We start from the raw sequence: 25,676 nt of genomic DNA, 5'->3' as shown, positions 1-25,676 counted from the left end.
AGATGCTTTTTTGTGTATGATAAGTAGTTTGGTAGTTACTTAGATTAGGATTTAGTTTAATTAATCATTATGTATTCTTTATATATAAATTTTAATAAACTTACCAAATATGCTGAAGGCATAAAAAAAAAATATGATAATAGTAGTAAATCTGTAATAGAGAATATTACAATAGATTTGAAGAAAAGAAGGATGATAGAAATAAGAAGCCCAGACTACTGGCAAAATTCCTTTGCTTCTGTAATTTACCAAAAGGAATAGTCTATAGAGGACCCTGGACATCTCTTATAGAACCCACAACTGACTTTTTGCCAAAAAAGGCCCAATTTGCTCTTTTATTATTTTCCTTTTTTGCGATTATCTCAGTATCCAGTGATCCGATTCATGCAGAGTTTCTTTATTTTGTAGAGCTCGATGAGAGCTACAAAACAAAAAAAAGTTTGTACAAATTGGACTACTGGATGCCAAGATAATCACAAAAAAACTGATTTTTTTTTTGCGAAATTTAGGTCAATCTGCGAAAAAGTTGCCACTGAGTTGTATATGTAATGTCTGGGGTCCTGTCTATAGTATATCAATACAAAATATAATACTAATAAAGACTTCATACTTGCAGATGGTTGAAGAGATTGGAAATAATCATACTATTAGTAAAGAAAAAATGACAGAAAAAAAGGATGTATTATAATTGGATTAGTACTTGGCATTGGCAAAACACACTTTTCACTATATCTGGCTTTCTATATAACTCATTGGTATTTTTTAGCAGATTTCATCTATTAACAGTTAAATGAAGGCAAATCTCATACTATTCATGGCATGAATTTGGCAAACAACGTGTTTGACGGGGATGACAGATTGTAATTTGATAATATGGTATAATACGATTAATTTTTAAAGATAATTATTCCAAAAAAGCCATACATATTTACCCATTCTAATTTTAAAGATAAACAATATGTTATTACTTCACCAGAAATATGTAAGGCTTTATATGATCACTATGAAAAGAATACAAAAGATATAATTGTTAATGTAATCAAAAATTTTGCAAAGATTGCTGGTAGTCCATTAGCCAGCAAACTCGTTGAAATGATGGCTCATGATATCTTGCAAAAAGGTGGAACATATAAGGTGCGACGTTTAATTAAGGATAGCAATGAAGGCTCTGAAAAATTGCCCGTTCAAGAGTTAACACTTAAAGAGTTAAAGCACAAACAGTTTCGTGAAATTGATGAAATATCTTCAGGGCAGTGTTGTGAAGTGATATTAAATGACACAAATGACATTAGTGACATGTCACGTATCATTATGTCATTTCAGTGAGTAAATGACAATATTATGTCATTTGAAATTATGTCATGTGAGCTGTAATGCCGGCCAAAATTATTTAATATAATAAATCTTTATTATAGCGTATTATTTAATAAAAGTAAAAATTACTTAATCACAAATTCACAATTTATTATTAAAACATATTAACTGGAGCTTCTAAAGTCTCATTAAACAAATCAAGTAACTTCCATTTAGCCAATGGATTATCTGCTGGATGAATACTTTGTCCACCTATTTCAAATTCATATGTTTCTTCGCCTATAACTTCTGTATTATTTATATTAATTTCTGCATTAACCATTTTAATCCAATCTTCAATTATTTTAGTCCATTGTTCAGAATTAATATTATCACTATTATTAGTTTTTTCAAAGGTATCATTAACATTACATTCATCAATAACAGAAGTTTCTTCTAGTTCTTCAGTATCACTATCGTTAAAAGCATTAAATGTGAACTCATTATCATTTGTGTCTTCTTCATCTGATTGGTATTCTTGGATTGGTTCAGCAATATGTAATCGTTTATATTGTCGTTCAGAAATTTCTATATCATCACGTTTTCTTTTACATAATATATCACTTCGCAATTGAGCCATAGCCAAAACTTTCTTATGCTACAAAATTAAAAATGTATAATCTTTTGTTAATGTGATTTTGCATAATATAAATTTTGGTAAAATACACTTACATATAATTTATTTCGGCGGGTTGAATGTAAAAAACCCATATTTGACCAAAGACGTTCCACTGAAGCTGCATTAACGCAGATCCCAAAAAGATGTAAAGCTAATTTTGAGAGTTCAGGTGCCAATCCTTTGGCAGATTCCCAGAAATCAATAATATTTTCTTCAAACTGATTATAAGTTTCAGAATTAAAAGGAAAAAGCTCACGTTGATATGATAAATAATCACGAAGGATTCTTTTTGGTGTTTCATTAAACCATGCTTGATAGTAATATATAAGCCATTGTCCAAAATGTGTATAAGAAATATTTTTAGCAGAAGAATTAAATTTTGAAACTCGATATTTTGGATGAAGAACAATTGAAAGTAATAGTAATGGCTGTTCCCACTGTGCCCAGCGTGATTCTAATCTTGCTATCATGCAATTACCAAATTCTACGTTTTTGTGAGAAGAAAATATTTTAATTATCCAACCAAAGCAGTGTGCAATTTCATATAGGCGCGCAATATCCTTTTGTAATTTATTTAATGCGCTGCATATTGCCACTGGTCAAATGATGAAATATCGGGTAATAACGTATTGGTCAAATATCAGGAAATAATCAGAAACCCGATATGGCATGATAGGCAATATTAAACATTTACAAGTATCGGTAATCCGAAATGTTTAATAATATTTTATGAAAAAAATCTGATTTTTTAAAGACATATCATTAAAATATCAGAAAATTTTATTATACCTATCAGTAGTCTGATAGGTCATTGGAATAATTTACGGCATGTAATTATTTCTATTCCCACAAAAATCTTCGATCTTTTTTTTAATTGATAAACTTTTTTTTTTTACACTTTAAAGTTAATTTTTTTTTAACTTTTTTCTTACAATACTTTAAATAAATAAATTTTTATCACACCTTTTGAAGAACCAAATATTTAACTCGAAATCAAATTTCTAACTTCTGGCAAGCTCGTCCAACGTTCGGAATATAATCTGCAACATGCAGAAACGGATTAAAAAGTTTCACTTTAGTAGTCTCCGGACTTCTTTTCTTTTGAAGGAAACGCCGGACTCTTGGAGACTTTAAGGAAGCCGAAGACATATACCGGTATCTAAATTAGTTCCAGTCTTCCGGAGTAAGCAAAAAATTTTTTTTTATTTGTTTTAATGAACGTTAGCACTAATATTCTTTTTTATTTTTTAGGTCCAGAACGCCGAAGGTATAGGTTCGGAATTCGACATTTCGAAGGTATACTTCTTCGAAATAATTTATTTTTTTATTTTTTCGACTAGCGAAACGTTTATTAACGCTTCGTTTTTTTTGCTTTTTTAGGTTCGGCTGGGCAGCTCCTTGAGACGGAACTCGATATTTCGAAGGTATACTTCGAGTATACTTCGAAATAATTATTTTTTTGTTTTTTTCGACTAACGAAACGTTTATTAACGTTTCGTTTCTTTTTTCTTTTAGGTTCGGCTTCTTTGGGCGGCTTCTTGGCTTCTTGGACGGACGGAAATCAATAAGACATTTTGAAGGTATATATACTTCAAAATGTCTTTCTTTTTTGGGTTTTTTTTTTTCAACGAAACGTTTATTAACGCTTCGTTTTTTTTGCTTTTTTAGGTTCGACTTCTTTGGGCGGCTCCTTATTCGACATTTCGAAGGTATACTTGAAGTATACTTCGAAATATATTTTTTTTTTGTTTTTTTTCAACGAAACGTTTATTAACGTTTCGTTTTTTTTTCTTTTAGGTTCGGTTTCTTTTGGGCGGCTCCTTAGACGGACGAAATTAAATTTGACATTTCGAAGATATACTTCAAGTATACTTCGAAATATCTTTTTTCATTTTTCAACGAAACGAACGGTAAGTTTCGCAGCGCTTGCGAAACTTACAATTTTTTTTTCTTTGGAGAGTTTGAGAAACGTTATTCTGACGTTTCCTTTTTTTCTGTAGGTTCAAGTGGGGAGCTTCGAAATGGCAAACCTCGAATGGTAAGTTTCACAACGCGAAACTTATTTTTTATTTATTTTTTTTTGTAAGAAACGTTATATTAACGTTTCTCTCTTTTTTTTTGTAGGTTCAAGTATTTCGGCCTTGTGAAATTCAAAATGACGGTGAGTTTCGCGACGTTTAGTTACGTTACGAAACTTAAAAAATTTTTTTCTTTGAGAAACGTTATATTAACGTTTCTCTCTTTTTTGTAGGTTCGAAGTGTTCGGCTCGGTGTTTCGAAACGGTAAGTTTAAACGTTGCAAAACAATCTTTTTTTTATTCTTTTTTTTGTAAGAAACGTTATATTAACGTTTCTTCTTTTTTTTGTAGATACTCTCTGGATATTGGATTTCGGTTAGGTTTCGAAGTTTCGTTTTGAAACTTCGATTCTTTTTTTTTATTTTTTTTTTAAAGAAACGTTACTAATGTTTCTTTATTTATTTTTGTAGGCTCCCTTCGACTTTTATACCGGACTGGGATGCTAAGGCCTAAGAGAGGGTAAGTTTCAAACTTTCAATATTTTTTTTATTTTTCAAAGAACGTTTTTAACGTTCTTATTATTTTTTTTTTTGTAGAATCTGTAGGCTCCGCCGCTCCGGTACTCTAAGGTCGAAATGGTAAGTTTCGTAACGAAAATCGTTACGAAACTTTATTTTTTTTATTAAGAAACGTTTTAACGTTTCTTTTTCTTTTTTTTGTAGGATTTGTTGAGCTCGGTATTTAAATTCGGTAAGTTTTTTTGTCGAAACTAAATATTTTTTTTTCAATAAATCGGATTTAGATATATGGGGGCTGTTAAAGAAACGTATCAACGTTCTTTTTTCAATTTTTTAGGTTACCGGACTCCTAGGAACTTGGAAGTCTCGGTATAATATATGGGTGGCGTATGACGTTTGATTGTGTTAAAGAAACGTACTAACGTTTCTTTTTTCATTTTCTTAGGTTACCGGACTTGGAAGAATCCGGTAAAATATATGGGAGGAGTGTATAGCGTTAATTATATTAAAGAAACGTATTAACGTTTCTTTTTTTTCATTTTTTTAGGTTACCGGACTCCTAGGAATTTGGAAGAACCCGGTAAAGTATATGGGGAAGTGTATAGCGTTGGTGTTTAATTATGTTAAAGAAACGTATTAACGTTTCTTTTTTTGTTTTTTTAGATTACCGGACTCCTAGGAATTTGGGAGAACCTGGACTTAGGTATATGGGATAATGCGGTGTATGGTGTTTAATTGTTTTAAAGAAACGTACTAACGTTTCTTTCTTTTTTAGTAGGAACGCCAGACAAGATTACGAACTGGACTTTGGACGAAAGGTAAATAGAAGGGTTTTTCTATTTTTTTTGTAACATTTTTAACGTTACTTTTTTCGTTTTCTTGTAGGTAATTCGCTCAAGATGAAATTGACACAAGGTACCAGAACTTATTTTTTTTAATATTTTTCGTTAAGAACGTTTACTAAACGTTCTTTTTTTTTATAGAGAACGAAATAATATTTCACTCACAATTTTACCAAGTCAAAATCAACCTAATCCACCACAATCTAATATCCATCTTCTGCTTAATTCGTTTGGTATTAGTAGGCAATAGTTCGGAAGAGTTGGCATAAAAACTTTGGGAAAAATAGTTGTTTGTTGGAATCGAACCAACTGGAATAATATTCCAAACCATTAACAACATAATGTAGATAGATAGAATAGGATAAATTAACGAATATAATTTTTAAAAATATAATAATAAAATAAATATATATATATGTTATTATGTTAAATAAATAAATAAATGAATAATATATAGTATATATAAATGAATAAATAATAAGTTTCGGGTTTCGATGTAGCAAATATACATCTAATATTATAAATAGTTCGGAGAAATATCGGATTGCTGAAATTCTCCCGATATTCATATAGCACTTTACCGTTATGTTCTAACCTGAAAGTCACATGACTTATACCTGATCTGCGCCGAGAACCGGTCACAAATCGGGTGGATCGATCAGCTGCCATTCAGGTTAAAATCGAAAACATATAATAGGGCTATCGGGTATATGAAATTTACCCGGTAGCCCTTCATTCGACCAGTGTTGGTAATAATAAATTTTGAAGTTCAAATAGTTGGATCCAAAATTCTGGATCATTAATAATTTCAATTATGTCTGAAGGGAGACATTTGTTTTCATTATTTGAATTAGTTCTATAACGTTGACGAGATACTCCAGCTCGAGAAGTACTTGGAGTTCCAATACGTTCAGGAGAGCATTTTGTTATTAAAGTCTAAAAAAATTAATAAAACAGGTATAAAAATTTTATTTATTGATTTATTGAGCAACTTGCCAAAATTATAATTCTCACCTTTAATGCTGCTTCTGTTTTTAAAATACTGTGAAAACAAAAGTAGTAACTATTCCAGCGTGTTTCCCCTGGAGTTATCAATGCTATTGTTTGACCATAGCATGAAGTTTGTTCATTTCTTAACAATCCAGTGAAATAAGGAGAGGAGTGAAAATAACTAACAATACGAACTGCATTTTTTGATACTTGCTTGTATTGAAGTGATTCTTTAAAAATATCTCCTACAACCAAATTCATCTGATGGGCCATACAAGGTAAAAATACCTTACTTGGATATTCTACTCTTAATTGACATCTAAAAAAGCAAAAAATTAAGATTTTATTAATAATATTCTATACCATAAAATATATAATATAAAATTGTACTCACCTTGCTGCAGCATATTCTCCAGCTGAATCAGAAACAAAACAATTGATTTTTATTTGTTTCAATTCGGCATTATTCATCAAATTTTTAATTAACATTTTAACATCTTCAGTTTTAGATCGTTGATCACTAATATCCTTAGCTCCCCAAATTAGTGTTTTACCAGATGAAGTAATAAGTACAACCCCAAAAAGATGTTCTTGTTTAACATTTGTCCAGCCGTCAAAAGCTGCAGTAACACCAATTGCATCACCTTTTGCCTGCTCTACAATTGATATAGATAGTTGGTTTGCAGATTTAGAAAGAATACGATTACTGATGGCATGACGTCCTGGAAGTTTCAATGCTGGAGCAATAAATCTAAAAACTTCTTGTGTTTCTTTATTTTCCAGAAATGTAAATGATAAACCATTTGATACCATCATTAGTAATACCAGATTTTCAAAATGAGGAATGTCTTTCTTAGAAAATGGCCGGGATACATATCCTGATAAGGTTGATTATTTAATAATTGAATTAGATGGTGCAGCAGTTGTAGATTTATCAGTTTCCATCTCACTTTCATTTATTATTGCTTGTGTTTTATTTTTTTTCTCATCTTCAGGTACTTTACGTGATAAAATTTCTTCTCTTTCACTCTCATGATATTCATGAGCAAAATTTTCACATTTTTTCAGATGATTACGGCATAATAATGCTTTATTAGATACGAAACATTCAGGTTTAGAAATAGCAATAGGTAAAGTATGTTTTCTTATACAAGAAAAACACACTGCTTTTTTATTTGCTTTAGGATTATCTGGTGTACATAAATAAAAAAATTCACGAAAATTATGCTTTTCTTTCATTTTAATTTTATACAAACTCGTATATATTGAAATAAGAAATTTGTTATGAAAAATAATGACGAAACGCGAGAATCACAAAAAAGATCGATAAATCTTAGATTTAACAAACAAATAATAATAAATTGTTAAATTTCCAGATTAAATAAATATCACACACTTGTCATTCCATTTTTGGATATCATCAATTTTAAGTTATGCTTTTTGGAGTTTCGATCAACAAGTTATTATGAAATGTGCCGCTAAATAGATTAATCATCATAATGACAATCATAAATGATATTGTCACTTAGAAATGACATATGTCATTTTGTCATTTGTCATTTGCAAATGACATTTTTTTTAAATGACATAATTTCTTATATCATTTCAATGTCATTTAAGGTCATTTGAAATTTGGTCAAATGACAATGTCATTTAACATCACTGCTTCAGGGTGTTATAACATTCCCGATAGTCCTAATTTTAAATCTATTGATGCTATTGTGCCTGAATGTGATGGGATTCATTATTTATATCAGATGACAATTGCAGAAAACATAGTACAAAGGTGAACAGTCTCAGTGATTTGGAGTAAAATAAATAATTATAATCCAATCAATCTATATTTTGTTATCCCGGATATAAACGATCTGTTTGATGATTTTGGTCCACAGAAGTACTGTATGTTACAACAGCAGACAAAGAATATGAAGGATGGAATTATACAACATATTGGATTAGGAAGAATTTGACTCTGATAGATTTGCCAGATTTTTAATCATTGGAAATAAGATTACTTTTAGCTTTAACTAACAACTAACAGATTATGCAAATAAATACAAGAAAAAATGTAATAAATGAAACTAGATTACAATGCTCAAAATAAAATATATAAATTCCCGGTAGATGCACATTTATCGCAAAAATTTAAAACCCGATTTTTCATTGATTATGACAAAATAAAGTGTGAGTAAAATGAGTAGCGAGTCTAAAGGGAGGAAGCATCTTGAGCCTTAACCCATAAAATGAGCTTCCTTCCCGCTACTCCTACACCTAATGCCAATTTTTTACTATCTACTTTGCTTCTATGATCAATTTTTTATACACTAAATTTTTGTTATGTTTATATATATCATTCTAACTAATATAAATTAAACAATTCCCATTCACACATTCCAAGATGAAGTAAATTTTGATCTATTACAAAATTTCGGAGCAAAAATCAGTAAGAGTCTATTTAAAAAAATAAAAGTAATACATCCTACCATTATAATTTATATTTCACTCTGCCTCGCATTGCTGCGCCAAACTTCTCGGACAAAAACTGATTCCGAACAGATGAAATGCTTGAATTATTTACTTCAACTTGTAAAAATGTTATGCACTGTGAGTATTAATTGCGAAAATTACATTCTAATTCATTATTTCTAGAGATTAATTTTTTTTAATGATCCGTTTAGTAATATTATTTTTTAACATAACTTTTATTTCCGACTGTATCGGGACTTTCCGTTTCTAGGTTTTTTTTTAAAAAATATTGTATCATTGTCATATTATTATTTAGATTTATACTGTATATGTTCTTCGATAAGAGAATTAGAATAAATCATCAAATATGTTGTCCGCAGTAATAAATTTTTTGTCACATCAAAGTTGATATTTCTTATTTGGAACACTGATTATCGGAAATGATAAGGAATGGTGCTCCAAACTTTTCTGAATATTTACGTGAATTATTGATTAAAAAAATCCAAGGCTTCTGTGTTATCATATTAACATAATTTTACTAAAGATTGTCACTCTCGGGTTCAAATTACATGAATCTGATTAACAAACCTCCTTGTGTAAATAAAACATAAATCATTTATTTACTCAAAAAAATAAATAAATGAATAAATAAATAAAATAAAAATAAAAATTAAGGAACAAACTAATCGAACTTAAGTCATTATCAAACAAACAAGGATAAAAAAATCTAATATTTATATATCGATTAAATATATTAATAGAATTTTTCGAATTTCATGATGAAATCAAATCGGCAATCGTTATTACATGTTGGTCTTCAATACAGAGGAGGGTGGCATAGAAATTTAACGGTGAGTGAATCGGAAGTATTACATTGTTTTTACCCAATTAATAATCTCTGGAATTCTTCTATAGATCTGAAATTCTGTCATCTCAGAAAGACTCTCTTGCGGAAAATAAACTGTACATGGTCTGTGTGAGTAGATAGGTAGATATGCGAGGATCTCGTAGTTAGAAATAAAGTAAAAGCAAAGACCCGCATTAAAATGGCCTAGATCAATCCCGATTTTAATTGTAGTATATACTGATAGGGTCTATGTACTCCCTTGAAATGTCGTGTATTTCGCTTGCGATTATTTCATTTCCACTTTATGCATCTGAAAAATTAATTATGTTTGTATTTCGTAAAATGCATTATTTTATTGTATATTGAATTATTATGTAGTAAATAGTAATCATATACTGTTACTGTGGATGTCATCTGTACACGGTTTACCAGCTGAATTTTCCATGGGTAAACTCTAGAATCTAGATTGTAATAGCCATTATTTATACTTTATTAATCGAGTTCATCTGACATATATGTCAATTGTTGTCAAAACTTTCCTTTAGCGGTTATATTTTTATTACTAAGGTTATTCTACATTGATATAACAACACTAAAACACACATGTTGTCATTTCTTGTTTTTGTTCCTTGCTGAATTTTTCAAACAACGTTTCGAAATACGAGCAGGTCTCATCTATAACATTTATTACGGTAGTCTTTGACGAAACTTAGTAATGATTAACTAATTAACAAAATAGAAATAGAAGGAAGGATAATAAGGATATATACGTTGTGGAAATGGATTTGCCTTTTATTTATCTTATAATTATTCTTCAAACTATAGCCCAAGTCCCCTAGGGATAAAGCAGGCTCCTCTCCGGCCTTGAGCCTTTGAAGGCCCTTAGTCCTTCGGCCAAGGTAGCCTACGGAGACCGGGGCAGGCATAGGATAACACATGGCAGAATTACCATATACAATAATTATGATCGTTTCACGTTCTTATTTATTTTACATGATTTAGATTCAAGTAACAGCATGACAAAAGAATGATTCATTAAAGAGTTCACTTAGACGACAACTACCAACCTGATTGATTTCCCATGTGTCGCTAATGGCAACGAATATACTTCGATGTTTACAGATGGTCTCAATGACCAACACTCATTCAAAGACATAAGCCTTTTATTGGTATTAAAATATTAATTTGTAGGTCTTCTATAACTCCTGTCTCCTGGTAATCGTGATTATGTTTTGTCAAAAATTGAGGATTACTATAGTGTTGCTTAATACTGTTCGTGTGAATCTTCGTACAAGGGAATCGTTCGAATCAAGCGCATCCAGTTGGAACAAGAACTGTAAAATCAACTCGTAAGAGCCACTTAATCAGTAATTAGATTGTAAGTTAAGGTGAAACCAGTATATCACTCTTAGATGCCTTCAATGATGTGCTTAATAAATTGTTGGATAAAAAGAAATTTACATTAATTCAAAATTTTATCATAAAACGAAAAACATATTTTTTCTTCACTAATTAAAGCACATTATTTGTTGAGTAAAGAAAATATTGAAATATAAGGAATACAGGTATTATAATGATTTGAATTTCCTTTTAAATTAAGAAATAAATCTTAAAAATTTATTAAACTTTGTTATCGCGGTAAGTTGAAACAGCTTACTCTAGTTCGTTGTGATTGGAAATTTAAGATTTTTGCCCATATTTACTAAATGTTATTTGCGGTTATTACGTAATTCTTTCATACTAACTTTCGGTTCAATCATCGATATCAGATCTGTCTTCTAGAAGATCAAAATGAAGTATTTAAGTTAGTGCAAGCGCAAATGCATTAGTTTATCGGTGTCTTACTTTACATATATTCACGATTTCCCATTTAATTAATTTTGTAACGCAAAAAATGGACGAAGATCCTATTAACATTTATGAAGAAGGGGGCATACAATCATATAGTATATATGCAAAACTATTATTACTCTATGATGTCAATTTATGAGTATACATAACAGATAATACAGTATTTACCGACAAATATTTGGTTTATTTTGCCAATGCAAAGAAATTTTTTTTTTTTTGCTCATCAATAACTATTAAAATTTACATTATAAAATTTCAATTACTAACATATGAATAACTAATAATAAAAATAAATTAATAAAACTGAATTCTAATAAAGTAGCGCTATTATGTGTTCCTGGAGGAGAATTTCCACCAGGTTTATCATCACTTGTAAATGGATTTTCAAATACTGAATTAGTAAAAGAAATGGTAACATTTGTATGTTTTGCTTCAGAAGCAGGATTTACCAAAACCAAGCAATAAACTTCATTATCTTTCATTAAATAATTGCCAGCATCTTGATCACATTCAGTAACAAAATTCATGTAACAAGATAAAGAAGGAACAAATTTAAAAGATGAAGTATAAACTATTTGAGCAACAATTCCTTCTTTTGGTGCTGTTAAAAGTGATACATTATATCCCTCTTTTTTTGTACCAAATTCTGGCTCCGTTAATGGCCATGTATTATTTACTACTCTTACGCTATAACCTAAAAGAAAATTTTTGTAAAATAATCAATGATAAATATTTAGAAAAAAATTTGAAAAAAAATTTATTAAAAAATATTGATACTTACTAACATATTTTGTCGCTTCTTGTGAACATAGATACCATGTTCCATTATTTGGTGGAATTTCTACGGTTTTATATGGAATAATTACCGAACCCAATATATTTTGTGCATTTATATTAATGATCTAAATTAAATAATATTTTATTTTTTTTAATTTATTTTTTATTTTTCTATTTTTTTTTATTTTTATATAAAAAAAAATAATAAAATAAAACAGTAAATAATTAAAAAAAAAATTATATTTACTTGGAATATTAAAAATGTAACCGTTAGAATAATAATTTTTATCTTCATGTTTATAAAAAGAAAGAAAGAAATAGGTTTCGTCTTATATCAATATATAGTTAAAAAATATTCTTTTTTAGAGCATAGTAAATATCGTAAAAAAAAACAAAACTTTATTATGAATAAAGAAAAGAACAGTATTTATTATTATGCACATTGGCTACTATATTATATTTGTGATACTTAATCTAATTTTTTAACCAAATCAATATGTTACACGACATATCCCATACATTTTTATTTCTTTGTGGATCATAATGAAAATATATTAGTTTAGATTCATTTTATTTTCGTTGAATCTGTTGAATCTCTTAATTCGATTATGTATTCAGATAATCTAACTTGATTTGGTAATTCGATTTTTTCTCATGTATAAATGTATAATTAGCACAATGGCAGACAATGAAGAATACACAGAATATACGCAGATTTGGTTAAATATTACGCGTTCAGAACATAAATTAATTCAAAAATGATTTTTTTTTTTGGATCAAAAAAAAAAATTGTCCGTGGAAATTTCTTTTCCAATCCCAAAATAAATCTTTAAAATATTAAATATTCTTGATAAAATTATTTGATTATCTTTATTTTATTTTAAAAACTTCTTTATTTATTATTAAAATTCATTTCCTAAAAAGTCCTTTTGCTATCCTTTATAATTTTATTATTATCACCACCATCATTTCTTACACTATCAATCAACTTTAATATTATTATTAGGATTTTTTTCTTGATTTTCTTTTTTTATTTTTTCTAAAATTTGATTTCTTGCTCTCTTAACATCATTTTCTAATACTATTAAACCAAATTTCTTGGCGATATTATGAATTCTTTGTTCATCAATAATTTCATTTTTATTTAAATCTAATCCATTATAAATATATATTAATTCCTTTGATGCTGTTGGAACAAGTCTATTATCTTCAATAATATGAGATAAATGTTGTGCTCCTTTATATGCTATAATTAAAGAAAATATTATATTAGTATATAATATATAAATTTTTTTTTTAAAAAAAAAGAAATTTTAATTTTTTCAAATATTGTACTTAACCTTTATAATGACTGTATAAACGGAATAGATTATAAAATAAGGGTATATTAGGTAAAATAGGAATTATTGAAAATGTGGCTGATAAAGGAACAAATAATGCAGAATAAATCATATATTTTCGATGATATGGTGACCTTCTTTCTAAAAGTTTTTGAAGATTATTTACAATTTGTTCAGAAGTGATTACATTAGAAGGATATAATAAAGGAACCTAAAAAATAGAGAATGTATGAAAAATAATTAATTAATTGTTATAAAAAAATAAAGGAATTTCGAATTTCGAATATACTCTTAAAAAAAACAAGAATTAAAAATTCTTTTTTCTTTTTATAATGAAAAATCTTTTATTTTTACAATAAAAAATCTTTCTATTATTTTTATAATGATCTATTATTTTATAATGAAAAATCTTTCTATTACTTTATAATAAAAAAAAAAAACTTACTGAACTTTTATCATCACCCCTCTCTTCTCTCATAGGTACACCTTTAAGAAAATATTCTTGATAATCCATTCTGTCTAATAAATTTTGTCCTCCTACATAAATTCTACCTTTTAAACTTTGTTTATCAGCATTTGATAATTCTTCCCATTTTCTTGTAGCATAATTCGTCATTTTTGTTAAATATGTTGTTGTTTTAGGTTTATGACGACAATAATATGTTGTCTTGTTTTTTAATATTGGTATTGCAAATATTCTCATCTTTTTAAATCTTTACTTTTTCTTATCTTTTTTTTTTCTTCTTTTTAGATATAAAAAAAATTTTGTTTCGAAAAATTCAAAATTTGAGTTACGATGAACTTGAGATTGATGTCTTTTTAAACTATTATCTAATTTCGTCATTGTGACCAAAACTTTGTACTACAACGATTCATAATGCACATGACGTAATAACATAGATGTATCGCAGTAAATTACTGCCTTAATCGAATTAAATAAAATTTCTGATAATCATCAATCTCTTATTTTATATAAAATATGATCAAAATCCTGTCTTTTTATTCAACTTTTTATAATATGCCGAAAAAATTTTTTTATAATAACTTAATAATAAAAAAAAAAATACAAGAAAATGTTATTCCTATTTAAAAATATATAATACAATATATAACAATAATAAAATTTCTACGAATTAGTTGTTTGATTGTTATGTACGTCATTTTGTGAAACAGCGGTTGGTTGAGATGAATTCATAAAAGCTCCGGATTCTACATTATTATTATTATCAGTACTTGAAATGTTGTTATTAACGTTATCATCTTGTTCATCTTGTTGTGGAACCGAAGTATTAGCAACACCCATATTATCATCAAAACCACTAGTGCTAGCTTCACGTTTAGTATTGAAAAAATCATCAAATTCTTCATTACCTATACAACCAAATAACTCTTTCATAATTCCACCTAATTTTTCTAATTCTCTAATTATATCTTCCATGACTAAAACATAAGCATAATAAACGATATAATGTTCATCATTTCCTTCAATAACACGTTTTTTAACAACTGGAAGATTTCTGATTTTTTTAATCAATTTTTTTCTTGCTTTTTCAGCAGGTGGTAAATAAGGTGGTAAGGGTGTTTTTAATCTTAGAGCCGCTGCAAGAATATAAAAATATAAAATAGTATTTCCTACTAAATCTTTTCTTTCTTTTGATACTGGTATAATAAAATCCCTTCGAATTGATGTATACCATTCTTGTTTTGTTACCGCTATTCTCATTGAAAGTAATTTATCTAAAATATTTTGACATCCACTTAAAATTTCACTATAGGTTTTTACTGGAAATGGTCCCTTCATACGTGGTTCATTTGGTGTTTGTGATAATAATTCTCTAAGTTTAAGTAATGATAATTGTAAAAATAATTCCATTTCTATAAATTCTCTGGCTGATTTTGATAATGCTTGTGAAACATTTACTGGATGATCCGTATTATTATTATCATCATCATAATCTTTTCGATTAATTGAATAGATAGCTACTAATCTATTATATAACCAACTCATGTTAATAAATAATTGACTTAATCCTTTTCGTAATTCTACACGTGCTTCATATGGCCACCAATATGTTGTTACATAAACTCCCCAAATTATACCTGTACCAACTGCGATCGCACGATATCTTGCAATATCAATAATATCAAGATCTTGTTGATCAGAATCTCGAAGATTGAATTTATATAAAGCTACTAAATTATACGTTAATAAAACGAATGTTCCGATACGATTATATTTCGAGTAAAGTATGAAATGATAACATACAATGGCGATAAAAAATCCAAAAATTGACATTACAATTGCATTTTCAGGGAAGAGTGTGTAAATAAACCAAGCGAGAAATGATCCAAATAATGTTCCACATGCACGATATAATCCTATAAGATTTGCCCCTCCTACTGTTGGTACCATCACGACCATCATCTAATTATTTATAAAGTATTAGCATTAAATTAAATTAAATTAAATAAATAAAAAAAAAATTAATTTAACTTACTGAAATACAAGCCCATTCACCACGATATTGCCAAAATAATTCTCTAGTTGACTCAATAAACGCGGGACTAGCTAAAATAGCAGTACTAACAGCTGCTTTAAAAGCATATTTGACTTCAAATTGTCTAAACCAAGTGAGTGATTTCCACATTTTAATAGTAAACTTTTGCGCAAAAGTTTTTGGTATCGGAGTTTGAATCGTATTAAATAAATTATTCGTATTTTCAGGGAATTTTTTTTTGATTTTTTCATCAAAACTTTTATTAAACATAGCGTCATGAGAACTATCACTTGTAAAGCAACCAAAATAACGCCAAAATTTCCACCATCTTCTCGTTGCTCTTCTACGTTGTTCTATTGCATCTAATTTTTGTATATGATCAACTAAATCCACCAAATCTGCCAATTCTCTTGCAAATTCTTGTAAATTGAATACAAAAAAATATGTTAAAAAAACTTCTTCATTTGGTCTATTATCATAATTAGTTTTTTTACGATAAAGTTTTGTAAGTGATTTTGTTTGTGATTTTTCAAATAATTCCAGTGCGGATTTTAAGTTTTGATGAAGTAAAGTAAATGATGGTATTTTTGAAAATGCTGATGTAACGGTAAATTGATCTTGAAGATGTGAAATAGTTTGTTTACAAGTATATGCTAAAGATTTCATTGATGGTCCAACAAATCTAATAATTTCCAATAAATTTCCTAAATCTACAAATTCTTCATCTTCGTCATCATCATCTACTTCCACACCTAATCCATCAAAACTTTCATTCAAAGTAGTTGAACCACTACCGTATTTAGTTTTATCATCTTTCATAATTTCCCATTGTAATCCACAACAACTTCTTAAACCACCCAAATATTGTGCTAATCTTTGTAAACTATTGATCGTCTCTTGATAAAGTCCAAGTTGTCGTTGCATATTCCTATTATGAATTTCATATGATGCTTGCTTAAGGCATTCCTTCAGTGTTGTGAACGTAGCTTGATATGATTTAATTGCAGATTGAACAGATTCGTCTGTATAATTAACATCATCGATAAGGAAAGATTTGGTAAGAAGTTTTAAAAGAAGACGAAATGATCCTAAAGTTTTCCCAATCTCAACCCTATTATAAAATATAAAAAGATTAGATTAATAAATTCACATCGGAACGAAACATTTCTTTAAATATATTATAACTTACTTTAATTTCTTACTAGCACTAACAGGCCAAACACATACTGAAACGAAGAAACTTATACATATCCCAAAAAAAATTATTTTTGTTACTTGAATAATTTTATCCATTGAAAAATTAGCTAAATCAGGTGATCCTTCCTTTGTTACAATTACAAATATGATAATATTTGCAAGAGAACATGCTATAAATTTATAAAAAAAATAAGTAAATTGGTTTATTTTAGCAAAAAAGTTCCAAATAATAAAATTAAATTACAACTTACCGCTGTTAAAATTAGGTTTATTTAGTTTAGCCTTAAGAAAAGCTACTATAAACATACTTCCACCACACCAAATTACAACACCTAAGATACGTCCGATAGTATCAAGACCATTATTATCAAACCAAACAGCACTAGCCATACTACCAATACAAATTAAAGATCCAAATAATCCACCTATAAGAGAAAACATTACTGCCTCATACATTCCTCCAACAGTTTTAGCGGGATTAAAAAATACTGCTACTGATGCTACTAAATGAGAATTTTGTGCTTCTTTTAATCCCGTTTTTTCATTTAATATCGGAATAAAAGTAAATAGTGATGCAAGAAAATATGCTAATGCACATTTAATTATATTCTTTGTACTTTGTGTAAAAAAATCTTCATAAAACCAAGCTTTAAATTTCTCAAACTTTGATGTATAACGTCGATTTTTATTATTATTGTACGTATCTTCAGCATCAGAGTCTGAATTATCTTGATCATGAAGTAATGCCGTTTGTTCGTTAACCGTATTGTACCTGAATTAAAAAAAGTTAAAATATAAGAGTAAGAATAAATTAAATGTTTTTAGAATTTTAGAATGAAAATTTATATTGTAATAAGAACCTTGAATATTCCGAAGTTAGAGAAATTCTTCTTCTTTGTAATGAACCATCATCCATTATAACACTATACATACTTCCTTCACCAGGAGATATAACACCAGGTTCATCATACATAAAACTTCTTTGAAAAACATCCTCAGAATGAATAGATGAAGGAGTTCCCCCGGATAATCCTTCATTAAAATATCTCAAAGCACTCCAAGCAAATGAATGTGGAGTTCCATATTGAGTTTGATGTCGATGTCTAAGAAATCTAGGTGAAGTTCCCTTTTTTATCCTTCTAGGAAATGATGAGAAATCAGAATCTAAAGGTCGATGAGCTTCTTCTTCGATTGGGTGTAATGAAGTATCAAAATTATTTATATTTTCTTCTTCATTATACCCATGTGCTTCTTGACTTTCTGCGGTTACGGGTGGATTATAAATTGAATCGTAATATGGACTTGGAAAACTAAAAAGGATTACCTAATAATTAATGATGAATTTCTTTTATATAAATTACAAATCAAAAATAGATCTTTAATTTACCTTACAGTACGACGGGAAGAAGAAAGTAACGCTGGATTACTAATAGGAATAGTACTTTGTTGACGCTCGGATTCAGATTCATTATTAGGCGGATCACTCATTTTGATTACAACCTAACCCTAATACTTTTTTTCCGTAAAAATTTTTTAATCGAATTCTCGATTTTTTTTTTTTTAAAAAAAAAATCAATTTCGCAAAAAAAAAATTTTTTTAAATAATTGATGATCTTCGGTAACAAATTCAAAAAAAGGAAAAAAAAAAGGAGGTTGCTAACTATCTATATATGTATTCATTAAACTAAATTTGGATAGATTAATTAGTTCTCCGATATAGCTTAAGTAGATAGGGTCACACTATAAAAAGTTTGGCTCAAATTTATCGATATTGCGTATCAATTTCTTAAACGTATTTATTTGTATTTCATATCACCTGCATAGGAGAAAACCATTTTTCAAAAACTCGAAACGTTTCTCCCTGTAAACGCCGAATCCTAAATATGGGATAAATTCTATAGATTAAGAATGATAAGGTAATTTAATTTATTTAATTTGATTTACAAGGAACATTTAAAAAAACATCCAGGCAATATATTAATAATTAATTAATACAATAAATTCAGATTATCATAAAGATTCTTTAATTTATTCAGTTAAGTTCTTTTAATAATAATTATTTCCAAGAAAGCTTTAAAAATATAGATTGATTTTTATTATTTATTAATTGATTATAGATCGTTTATCAGATCAAATAACTAGATCGGATCTTTTCATAAATAACGAATCAGGAGCAGCACGAAAAAATAGCCACATGTATTGAAAATCTATAATAATCATTTCAATCTGAAATAAATTATTATTAATGATAAAATTAATTTCTTAAAATTTATTATTCCATCATTTTACGCAATTTTTATCTAATATGTCAAATATAATTTTAGTACCTCTTGATTTTTCATTTTCAGCCCTGAATGAAACGCATTGATTTACAATGTTTATTTTGATTGATTATCAATCAATTTTTGTCCATTAAATATCCGGTAATTGTCCGGCAATTGTCCTGTAATCAATCTTGTAATTGTCCATATCAAGCTAATTTGCAAATAGAGATAAAATAATTAACGGCAACTTACACATGTTGCCAAATTAAATTTCAAGAATCTCTCAAATTATTTGAATTTTTGTTTCAATACAACTAGAAATTTACACATTTAAATTAGATATCACATTAGTAGTGATTTCGCTGGTAGTAAAAAAAAAGATTGTAACGATTAAACTAATGCGCTGATTGATGACTGAAACGCATTATTTAGTTCAGGTTTAGTTCAGGTTTAGAAATTAAAAGGCCTCGAATTAAACTGCATCACTTTCCGATGTTAATATTTTCAACGGAAGAAATGCACCGATTTTTGCGGTAATCATAAATGGAAAATCTTGGTGATAAATATATATTTGTAAGTCTCGACTAACTCTTCCTCACACAACCAGATGTATTTCTGAAACGTCAAAAATCTTCATCGTGTGATGACAAATTATCACAACCTATAAACCATCAAATAAAATACGACGGATATATTTCCCTGTAAAAAAAATCGATCCGTTTTTTATATGGGATCACCCAAAAATCCTAACACCCATAATGCGACAGTCTATCGACACCAAAATCCTGATAAATGCAAATTTCGATTGGTTTAGAATCTAGAAATATACTGTACATACTAAGATAAAAATTTTTTCTTTAATTTTCATTAATAATATAGTAACTATTAATAAAATTTGCAAACAATTTACATTTTGGTATTAATAAAATTTACAGATTATATTTTAAATTATATTGAATAAATTAGCCCATTACTGCGTCACTTTACTGCGTCACTACATTTTAAAACTATATACATTTTTTTATTTTTTTTAAAAAAAAAACTTTGGGATTTTGACTGTCAAGATTTTTTAACTGTCGGAATTTGTGACTTTCGGGATTTTATTTCAACAGGATTTGGGTTTGGTGTCGGGGTTGTAGACTGTCGATTTTATGGTAAACTCTTTTTATATCCATCTTTTTTTCCGCATTAATAACCTTATATCACGGAATTTATCGAATTATTTTATTTTCCATGAATGGATCCGGGAAAGACTCATTTTTTACGGAGTTTTTACAGAAATAACGGATAAAATTTTTTATAGGACCACCGATTCCGTCCAGTAAATAAAAACGTAAATAAAGCATATTCCCCTCCTTCTTCTTCTCCTCTTTCTGCGTTTTCCTAAATATAAGATTTTCTGTTCGTTACTTACAAATTATAACCGCTTCTCTAATGTGAGTAAAATTGTAAATTTCATAATCTTTCACAGTATTTCCTCCTGACGTGATTAAAACTTAACAGTGTTGGCACTTGGCCGTTTGGCCAGTTTGTTTGGTCGGCCAAACTGGCCAAAAAAATCTTTGGCCGCGGGCCAAATGCCAATTCAGCCTTAATAAAGAATTAGTATTTTGTTATTTGATCAAAATTTGGCTAGGGTTGGCCATTTTGGTCGGCCAAACTGGCCAAAAAAATTCTTGGCCGCGTCCAAATGCCAACAATGATTAGAATTAATTAGGATGACCAATATTTGTAACAAATTTGCGATTTATCCTCTAATGTTATCTACCGTACCTTAATTTAATTATTATCTTTTAAGCTTTTATTAGCCATTTAATTATTCGTGAAATTTAATTAAAATCACATTCTAGAAGGTGTGCCAAACTTTTTAAACAAAATTTAATACCCTAACAAAAGTAAATAGGTGGACTATTTATATTGTAATCAAAGAAATGAACTATTTACCCATAAGTTTAGGTTCCGTCTAAGTTTTTTGAAGTCAGAACAGATTCTAATAAATAATAAAATTTTCATAAAAAAATTCCAAACCCAATTTTAAAGTCAAATGTAATCATATAATTCGAAATGCTAAAAACTTTTTCATATGGATTATGGGAAGAAACTACGGCAGAAAAATCATCTGCATAAGTCATTCGGGAAAATGTTGAGATGATATGTCAGTGAAAAGAGTAATCGTTGGAAGAGTACATCGGGAAAATGTTAAGATGATATGCCAGTAAAGTGTCCATTCGGGAATATGTCTTGTTGAGTAATCGTCGGAAAATGGATGCTAGAAAATGTAACTTTTCCAAGGTAATGTCGCTTGCATCCGAAAAGTAAACACCAAGACTCACTTAAGTCCACTTCATATAGAATTACTGTGAAAATTCCCATACCAATGATGATGATTCGAATTTCTGGACATAGTCAACTATTTTTTTTTGCGGTACTTTATTTAAAAGGACAAAACTATATGATAAAAATACACAGTCTACTATTTTTTTTTTTGCGGTACTTTATTAGAGAACAAAACTATATGATAGAAATATAAGACAGTACAATAATGGCTGCAGACGAACATTATAAAGAAATTTCTATACAAGCCTACCTTCAGTCTGAGACCTTGCTACAGGGAACAATTTCTAAAAATTAGAACAAGGACCGTGTCAACCCCGCTGTGGACATAGTATTGTTGTGTGGACGTAGAATCGTAGATATTGTGATGTAATTAATTGGAAGTGTCTATAAAGGGAACGTAAGCATTGACGGATGCTAATGATGTGAATAGATATCTTGAAATAAATTCATCCAACATCGACGTTACGACACCCTTCTTGACCTCCTATATGCAACACATTATATGCGGGCCACACGAGGAGACTATTTTTTGTAACTTTGCTATTATTTCATTCTCATATCCATTCCTCTTTAATAATAGGTTAGGTACTGTCTCTTTAACAACATGCATGATGCCTCGATAATACCAGTATTCGGTATACCGATATATATTAATATAACGATAAAATTTTACTTTCCCGCTATATGAGAGAACATCTAAGTATCAATATAATTTAATATAACTGATATTTTTCAATAATTTTCATATGGGAATCCCCAACAATCCTCAACATATCGTTATATCGGAGTTATCGTTATATAGGTAGTATCGTTATATCGGAGTTTGCTGTACTATAAAATTATCGAATCAAAATTTTTAACTATAGAATTTCCAAAGATAGAACGATTTCCTTACGAGATTTCGACCCTTTAATATGAAATTTCATTAATAGAATATCGTGAAGACACTAAACGAAACAGAAAAGATGATTATAAACCAGCGAATTGCAGTATATAGGCTATATGAAAATCGTACTATGATGTAAAAGAGTCAGTCCACTAAAACAAAAATAGTAATCTCATTCGCTTTATAGATATATCATTTTAACGTAATTTTTTCGCCAATAAATATTTTAATATGAGAATATTACAAATTATTCTGAATATTTGAACATTTTTGAAGTTTTTTTGACCTAACATATTTTGTAACATATACTGATTTCCAATTTGCATTTAAAATTCGCTGGATTTTCTATCATTACTTTCGGTAGTAACCATGTTTAATTCGCTAGGTTTCTATCATTACTTGCAATACTAACCATGTTTAATTTAGCAATTACTGCATTTAAATTCGTTATCATTACTTGCGATACTAACCATGTATCATTACTTGCGGTACTAACCATGTTTGATATTATTTACTCGGTAAAATTGCTACCTGCTATACTGTAATAATGTTCCTGGAATAGAGAGATTTACATACAAAATGCCAAGTCCCATTAGTCAAATGTACGATTCCTTAAAGATTTCGATTTTAAACAAAGGAAAAAATAATTCGGTTAAATTACATAATGAATTAACAAATCAAAATATTATTTGTTCTTTTCATTTTATATAATATATAAAACCAGTTTTTTTTTTTTTAAAGGAAATTATATATGCAAGATGTAATGTACCCGTATGTACCAGGCGTTTAAGATACCGTACATTAAAAATTTAAGATTTTTCTTTCTGAAATCCAGTAAACTTTAATTAAAATTGTTTACATGTTTATTGGCTGCAGAAAAAGTATGAAAAAAAAAATTGCAATTATAATATTTTCAATGAAATTTTTTTTAAAGAAGTCTAATAGTTACAAATATGGGTGGAAGTTATTTAATTTACCTTTTTTAGTTTTTTTAAAAATAAAACTGACCATTAAGCTTGGACTGTCGTACCTAGCTGCAATCTTCTGTGAAGATTGCTGGCCGCATTTTTAAGATTATGATTATGCATAACAACATAAATGAGTACTCTTTTTAAAGATGCATTTCTTTTTTAGATGCATACTTTTTTTTTTACAAATGCATTATTTTTTTTAACAAATCGCTTTTTTAAAATTCATTATCTTCTAAATTTTTTTTTTTACATAGAAATTACTATTTTTCTTTTTTAGAATCGATTGAAAGAAAAAAAATTAAAGATCGACATTGGATAACGGTTCATTGGATTGGATAATTACATGAATACATGAATGAAGATATATAAAATTATTCTCTTGGCTTTTTCTTTTTATCCAATAATAAATTCATCCAATAATAAGATTGAGGTTTTTTTTTTCGGGTAAAAAATAATAAGTTTCAAAAATTTTTAATGAATAATAAGGTTCTAGAATTTTTTAAAGTAATACGACATATGATATATAATAATAATTATGTACAGTATATTAAAAAGTATGTATGAATAATTATATTTTAAGTTAAAAATTATTTTCGCGTTTTTTTTTTTTTCATTCAATTAAAATTTAAAATTTTGTAAAAAAAATAATGTTTCACCAAAAAAAAAGGAAAAAAAAAACCGAATATTAAAAAAATTTAAAATAAAATTTTATTTTTTATGATTCCATGATTCGTTAAAAAAAAAAAAATCATAATCAATTCAAATTAAAAGAGTGCATTTTTTTTAATTATTTGACGTTACATATTAAAAGATTTTCATTTTTTTTCATTCATTTAAATAATGATATACTTACAGTAAAACGTAAAACAAAAAAAATATTTGTTTTTATTAAATTAAAAAAATTTTTAAATGAAAAACTCGGTTGATTATTGTGGCTTTGAACCTTTTGAGGGATAAAAAAGGAAAGAAGAAATATTAAAATGAATAATAACCAAGAAAAAATCCTAAAAATCACCATTATTTTTTTGAAATGTTTTAAAACTGTTGTGTGAATTTTTTTCTTATTGGCTAATTTTTTTTATAAAAAAAAAAATAGATTGTTAATCGTAATATATAATCTATTAATAATCATTTATAGTTATCGAATTATATTTAAACGCAGTAATTTGGCGTTTTGTGTTGTTGAAAAATGGAAATTATAAATGGGACCTTCTCAACTTTAATTAATTACGATATTCTTCAATTACATCAAATACATGCTGAATAATAATCTTGTCTAAAGTCCATCAATTAAAGACGAAAATTACAAAATTCGACACAGAGAAATCTTAAAAGACCAATTATATGTAATTATGTATAGAAATAATTTAGAGAACCAAAAGGTTCATTACCGGATGACTGGACACAATCATATGTTACTATTTATTTTTATTTGATCAATGAGAATAGCTAAACATCATATCGGATTTATTTCTTATTTATTACCTAAACCAATTAATATTGTCGTCACACGGCATATAATTCCAATAATAAAAAAAGTAATCTTTGGTACTCAAATGAGATTTAAATTATGGATAAAGTGATTTGGCGTTTTAATGTTGTGAAAGAAATAATAATAATAGAAACTCTGTTCTAGACCTTTATCACATGCTGAATAATCCATGGTAATTAGAGACACTACATAGAAAGAAATTTGTAGAGCGCATATTTAAGTATATTAAAATCATGAGCCCCAAAAAACAAAATATCGTGTCACTTTCCGAAAAACTGGTCATATGCTAAACAATTAAGGAGGTTTTACGTTGTTTTGTGAACCACTTTTTTTTTTGTTTACCGAAAATTTTAATGCGACACTGCATAAAACTTGAGCGAAAATATTTAACATCGCACTTATATAATCTT

General features: G+C 28.1%; 7 protein-coding genes across 7 annotated transcripts; 2 read left to right on the top strand and 5 right to left on the bottom strand.

Annotated features, from left to right (window-relative positions):
• Window positions 1-616: 616 nt before the first annotated feature.
• On the top strand, window positions 617-1,326 carry OCT59_004430 (uncharacterized protein; the record flags this gene model as incomplete). Its single annotated transcript, XM_025325552.1, has 2 exons — window positions 617-679; window positions 901-1,326. 2 exons carry the CDS (start codon window positions 617-619, stop codon window positions 1,324-1,326), a joined length of 489 nt encoding a protein of 162 aa, XP_025180734.1.
• A 142-nt stretch (window positions 1,327-1,468) lies between these two features.
• On the bottom strand, window positions 1,469-2,064 carry OCT59_004429 (uncharacterized protein; the record flags this gene model as incomplete). The annotated part of the gene is made up of 2 exons (XM_066148265.1): window positions 1,469-1,951; window positions 2,026-2,064. 2 exons carry the CDS (start codon window positions 2,062-2,064, stop codon window positions 1,469-1,471), a joined length of 522 nt encoding a protein of 173 aa, XP_065996884.1.
• A 2,561-nt stretch (window positions 2,065-4,625) lies between these two features.
• OCT59_004428 (uncharacterized protein) lies at window positions 4,626-5,411 on the top strand (the record flags this gene model as incomplete). Its single annotated transcript, XM_066148264.1, has 8 exons — window positions 4,626-4,628; window positions 4,713-4,727; window positions 4,846-4,877; window positions 4,954-4,976; window positions 5,056-5,088; window positions 5,172-5,211; window positions 5,284-5,326; window positions 5,394-5,411. The coding sequence occupies 8 exons, from the start codon at window positions 4,626-4,628 to the stop codon at window positions 5,409-5,411; spliced, it is 207 nt and encodes a 68-aa protein (XP_065996883.1).
• Window positions 5,412-6,082: 671 nt separating this feature from the next.
• OCT59_004427 (uncharacterized protein) lies at window positions 6,083-7,579 on the bottom strand (the record flags this gene model as incomplete). The annotated part of the gene is made up of 6 exons (XM_066148263.1): window positions 6,083-6,286; window positions 6,365-6,378; window positions 6,634-6,659; window positions 6,735-6,756; window positions 6,895-7,218; window positions 7,291-7,579. 6 exons carry the CDS (start codon window positions 7,577-7,579, stop codon window positions 6,083-6,085), a joined length of 879 nt encoding a protein of 292 aa, XP_065996882.1.
• Window positions 7,580-11,668: 4,089 nt separating this feature from the next.
• OCT59_004426 (uncharacterized protein) lies at window positions 11,669-12,702 on the bottom strand. Its single transcript, XM_025316362.2, has 3 exons — window positions 12,529-12,702; window positions 12,286-12,406; window positions 11,669-12,198 (listed from the first exon to the last, which is right to left on the bottom strand). The coding sequence occupies exons 1-3, from the start codon at window positions 12,574-12,576 to the stop codon at window positions 11,750-11,752; spliced, it is 618 nt and encodes a 205-aa protein (XP_025180733.1). The 5' UTR covers window positions 12,577-12,702; the 3' UTR covers window positions 11,669-11,749.
• Window positions 12,703-13,261: 559 nt separating this feature from the next.
• Window positions 13,262-14,324, bottom strand: OCT59_004425 (uncharacterized protein; the record flags this gene model as incomplete). Its single annotated transcript, XM_025316361.2, has 3 exons — window positions 13,262-13,527; window positions 13,622-13,832; window positions 14,067-14,324. 3 exons carry the CDS (start codon window positions 14,322-14,324, stop codon window positions 13,262-13,264), a joined length of 735 nt encoding a protein of 244 aa, XP_025180732.1.
• Window positions 14,325-14,665: 341 nt separating this feature from the next.
• Window positions 14,666-18,804, bottom strand: OCT59_004424 (uncharacterized protein; the record flags this gene model as incomplete). Its single annotated transcript, XM_025316360.2, has 6 exons — window positions 14,666-16,046; window positions 16,120-17,230; window positions 17,309-17,486; window positions 17,568-18,088; window positions 18,177-18,626; window positions 18,704-18,804. The coding sequence occupies 6 exons, from the start codon at window positions 18,802-18,804 to the stop codon at window positions 14,748-14,750; spliced, it is 3,660 nt and encodes a 1,219-aa protein (XP_025180731.1). The 3' UTR covers window positions 14,666-14,747.
• Window positions 18,805-25,676: the final 6,872 nt, after the last annotated feature.

Source organism: Rhizophagus irregularis, chromosome 12 (genome assembly GCF_026210795.1).
Source record: "Rhizophagus irregularis chromosome 12, complete sequence".
Taxonomy (NCBI): domain Eukaryota; kingdom Fungi; phylum Glomeromycota; class Glomeromycetes; order Glomerales; family Glomeraceae; genus Rhizophagus; species Rhizophagus irregularis.
Note: the sequence above shows the minus strand (reverse complement) of the source record. Positions and strands in the feature narration are given on the sequence as shown.

Coding starts and splice junctions, on each gene's coding strand:
- OCT59_004426 (XM_025316362.2), bottom strand. CDS start 12,576: ATGAAGATAAAAATTATTATTCTAACGGTTACATTTTTAATATTCCAA. Junction 12,407..12,528: donor TTACATTTTTAATATTCCAA/GTAAATATAATT, acceptor TATTTAATTTAG/ATCATTAATATAAATGCACA. Junction 12,199..12,285: donor AGAAGCGACAAAATATGTTA/GTAAGTATCAAT, acceptor ATTTTCTTTTAG/GTTATAGCGTAAGAGTAGTA.